This window comes from Oncorhynchus mykiss, chromosome 18, assembly GCF_013265735.2.
Source record: "Oncorhynchus mykiss isolate Arlee chromosome 18, USDA_OmykA_1.1, whole genome shotgun sequence".
Taxonomy (NCBI): Eukaryota; Metazoa; Chordata; class Actinopteri; order Salmoniformes; family Salmonidae; genus Oncorhynchus; species Oncorhynchus mykiss.
This window is the reverse complement of record NC_048582.1, coordinates 47,246,845-47,251,341: the sequence shown is the minus strand read 5'-3', so window position 1 is coordinate 47,251,341 and position 4,497 is coordinate 47,246,845. Positions and strand designations below refer to the sequence as shown.

General features: G+C 46.3%; 1 protein-coding gene across 2 annotated transcripts; it reads left to right on the top strand.

Annotated features, from left to right (window-relative positions):
• Positions 1 to 374: 374 nt before the first annotated feature.
• On the top strand, positions 375 to 2,682 carry LOC118941174. 2 transcript variants are annotated; one of them, XM_036952956.1, is made up of 4 exons: positions 375 to 517; positions 613 to 671; positions 757 to 2,427; positions 2,611 to 2,682. In XM_036952956.1, the coding sequence occupies exons 1-3, from the start codon at positions 495 to 497 to the stop codon at positions 2,121 to 2,123; spliced, it is 1,449 nt and encodes a 482-aa protein (XP_036808851.1). In that variant the 5' UTR covers positions 375 to 494; the 3' UTR covers positions 2,124 to 2,427; positions 2,611 to 2,682. The 2 variants fall into 2 exon arrangements, with proteins under 2 accessions (XP_036808851.1, XP_036808852.1); XM_036952957.1 differs by having other exon boundaries at positions 418 to 517; positions 642 to 671.
• The last annotated feature ends 1,815 nt before the right edge of the window (positions 2,683 to 4,497 follow it).

Here is a 4,497-nt window from a genome sequence, read left to right as displayed (position 1 = left end):
ACATCAGATCTTTTCAAATCAGCTCTTTTTCAGAGCAGATCTGATTTGTCAAAAGACTAATTAGTGAAAAACAAGATCAGAATTGTGCTGCCTGTGTAAACGCTGCCTTACTGCCTTGAATTGTTGATATATCAGCTGAGTGTATATTTATAGCCTGAACAGCCAGTTGTCATCACTGTTTGATTGATTGATCATGTTCATCTGCATGTCATTGTGGTGTCATAACGTTAGCCCTCTTTGTGTGAATTTCAAAAGTCTTTCCTTAACTCTTCGCGTCCTCTGTCCTCACCTTGGTTGTTTTAAAATCTGTCCGCTCCACAAAGACATACAGCTGAGAATGATCAATCAATAAGCCAGTGATTGGATGGCAACTGTAGGTTCAGGCAATAAATACACACCAAGCTGGTACGTCAACTAAGCATGGCAGTAAGGCACTGAGCTACTAATTGCGGAGTTTTGCGTTGTCTGGGCTGTTGGTGGTTTAAGGCTTTGATATGGCTTTTGGAATTAATTTGGGGTAAGATTCTTTGACCAATGTGTTTCAGGTCAACTGCAAGGTTGCTGCTTGTATTTGGAATGTTGATGTGTAATGGCAACTTCTTTTCTTGACAGGATTATGTTCCTTTGCTCATTGTTTGCAGAGCACTCCAGTTTTACATGGGCTCCACGTGGTAAGGCATGAACACAAAACGTTGTCACTTTTGTCAGACCAACCTTCAAGTTTGGCACTGAATCTATAACTTCCCTTCTGTTTAGATGCCCAGAGAGTAAGAGGCTATGGGTTTTCTGGCTCTTCCAGAATGGAAGTTGAGCAGAGGCAAACAGGTGGCAGCTATCCCCAGGATCAATTCAGACCAGCCTCTCACACTTCTGGTTCGGTCCAGAGAGAAGCTACTTACCGCGGGACTGGCTACAACACACTCGGAGGCTTTGCTTCAAGCTCCCTCCAGCCAGCCCCAAGGGGCTCTGGATCTATCCCCAGCAGCTTTACCTCCGCCCAGACAAAGGGTAAGAGGACCCGTGCCAAGAATACTGACATTAGCCTCTCTGGTTCTATAGCCAGTGGATCCTCTGTCACCCACAACAAGCATCAAACCAAGGCCAGCAGAACCTATGGTCAAAGTGTCACTGACCCCAGTGCATTAAGGCCAGTTTCAAGTTGGGAGGTAAAGCGAATCCAGGCCAACACTCTTCGTACTGTACAGCCTCACTCCGGCAGCTCTGGACTAGTCCAGAATCCTGATGTTGTGTTTAATGTCCAGAGTAGAACTGCCTCTAACCTGAAACCATCTACTCCTAACTATGGCTCTACCCAGAGCGAATTTGTCCAGACTCTGAGTAGAGGAGCTCCCAGGCTCTATGGTCAAACTACCTCCCTCACCCACTATGTCCAGGACCTGAAGCAAGGGAGCAGCTTCCCTTCCCTGGCTTTCAAGGGACCAATGGAGATCTCTGCCCGGTCAATTTCCACTCCTGACCGTGAAGTTCCCTCAAGTGCTTCTTCACAAACTTCATTTAGACCAGGTCCTCTGAGTTTTGGTTCTACTGAAGGTGGGAGTGCAACAAACAGCTACAAGCCTAGCTTCTCCCAAGATGTCATGCAATACCAGAGCAACTCTGCCAGTAGAAGTGTTTCAACTTCCAATCAATATGCCCAAACCTCTGGCCAGAGAATAGCTGGAGCCTCTACCTCAAGTCGCGGCATGCCCACTTCTAGCCTGGCCTCTCGCTCCAGTCTTTTTCGCCCCAGCTCTACAGCTAGTGGAAACTCCTATGGCGCCTACAAGCCTGGCTCTGACCTTGGTGCAAGCCCAAGCCTGTTTGACTCTAACCAAGGTGGAAGGGGTTCAACATACAGCCAGAATCTCCTTGCAAAACCTGCCCAAGGGAAGTACGGACAAATGTCTGCTCAGTGGGGGAGCTACCAGCCCAGCTATGCTGCCAGTAGTGGGCCAGTCTCCAGCCTCTTCAGTTCTACCCAGGCTGCCAGTTCTTCAACATTCATCCAGAATGCTCCTGCCACAGCCCAGAAGCCAAGTGGCTCTAAACCTGTCCCCAGTCAACGCTATCAGCCCAGCTATTTGTTCAATGCAGTGAAGTCCAACACAGAGCCTCTTGTCTAGCAGCTATGGCCCTACCCAGAGCAGGACCGGCAGTGCCAGCTCGATCAACCCTCGCCGCTTTGCCCTGACCATCATGCACAGCATCCCAGAATTGTACGGCGGATCTACAATCCACCGGCTCAAAGACCCTACTCGGTAGGAGTAGTGCCTCCCCTAGCCACTCAACCCAGCTCTTCAAGTGTCAGCAAGCCACAGCCAAACCACTATCTGCCAAGCAGAAAGGCCCTAGCACAACCTAAATTGAGTCCAGAGCTTTAGGGGAGTCCAGAACATGACGAAGTGGGATCTGTAGCCACCAGTTGAGGTGAGATTTCAGTTTCTCTGTATTTTTATGCCATTTGGGCTGTTTAGGTTTACATAGGCAGTTCATTGATCTTTGTGCGATTGGCTTAGTCAAAAGATCAGAATTTGGCTGCCTGTGTAAATGCAGCCTTGGCACCTGTCTTTGCTTTCATGTATGCTTGTTACTAATATTTTTGTCTTCTAGGTGCTGTGACCTGGAAGTGTTGTCAGGACTTCTCTACTTCAATTGTTTTAAATAAAATGTACTAATACATAAGTCTTTATCTTTCTAAGTGTTTCCAGACAAATGTTTTGAATGCCTTCAAAGGGATGTGTGTTGTGGTAGCTAGGTTGCTTGTTCCAGTAGAAGAAATGTTGGCTCTCTGGCATTTGACAGGATCTTTTGCATCACTGGACCTCTGCAATCAATGAGCCTGAATCAGAGTTTTGGGCCTGATGCCCTTAATATTAATGGTGACTCTAATGCACTTGCTTTCTATCTCACTAAACCCTACTGAAAGTTCTCTGAAGTATTTCATTAACCCCCCCCCCCTCTCCAAAAAAGTAAATGGATTTTTTTTTTCTCCATTGTCTGATCATCCAGAAAATGACAAACTACTTGTCACATACGCTGACTACAAGTGTGAATTTTGCCATAATGTTTACTTGCAAGCCCCTTTCATTTTTAAAAATGAATTGTTCAGCAGTCTTATAGCTTGAGATGCCATTAAGCTGTTGAGGAGCCTTTTGGTACTAGACCTGGCACTCCGGAACCGGAACGCAGAAGTTTAACTTGGACTGCAAACGATCAGGATGCTCTTGATGGTGCAGCTGTAAAACCTTCTGGGGACCCATGCCAATTCTTGTCTGTCTCTTTGGGGGGGGGGTTGTCGTACCCTCGTCACGACTGTCTTGGTATGTTTGACCCATGAGAGTTAATTGGCGACGTGGATACCAAGGTACCTAACTTTCGACCTGCTCCATTACAGGCCCGTTAATGGGGGCTTGTTCGGCCCGCTTTTTCCTGTAGTCCACGATCAGCTCCTTAGTCTTGCTCACGTTAAGGGAGAGGTTTTTCTGGTACCACTCTGCCAGTTCTCTGACCTCCCGAAAGGCCGTCTCGTCGGTATCAGGCCAAACATTCTTGTTACTGAGCTCAGCTCCATGTTTCAAAATGAGCTGTACATCTTGCCTCATATCTTATGTTAGCATAGCCAATATACATCTAAGAATATGACTGTCAGAAAGGAAACAGGAATAGCAGCATTGTCATTGGAGTATTTGCATGTGTGGGTTCTATAATGGAATTTCACCTTGCAAACCTTGTACCCAGAATGTCACTAACTGCTTGTTTGTGCCTGCTTGACCAATCTGAATCAAACATCACCAGGTATGCTCCATATGGAGAGACACAGGACACTTTTTCTCTCTTGCTCTTCCCCACCAGTCTGGCAGGTGTCAATCTGATTGATGGGGATCATTACTGCCCCCTGCTGGAAGCGTGTGAGCAGGAGGAGCTAGTGTGTGCCATCAGGCCCCCATCCATGATGAGGATATCTGTCACACTTTCACCCTCACGTCTTATCAGACACATGGCACTGCTAACCAGCCTGGATTAAGATAGTATTAAACATCATTCCATGTCTTCAGATGTGCTTGGCTCAGTGGAACTAATAAAATATTCTTAAGTACAAACCCATATCCTGCCCATCTGGCATTCCAGACAGGATCAAGCAAACACTGAAAGTATTTGAAAGATATCGAATACTGTTTGATCCCATGTCTGACTAGATTCAGAATGTTCCCTTGGGTTTTAGATGTTATAATATTGTTGACACATTTGTCTTTTACACTGAGGTGAATGACTAAGCCGGGAAGGGCACACCAGTTTGTCACAGTAAAATAAACAGAGAGAGAGCAACACCTCGCATGCATTGACCATCCATGTGTGGTGGCTCAAATCAAAGATGCTATTTCCTGCCAGAGGAAGTGGAGGCACAGACATTTTTTTAGGAGCTGTTTCCTTTCCTCTCTTTTTCCATAACGCCTGGCAACATTCATACATAGGAAAGAAAGTAAAGAGAAAAATAAC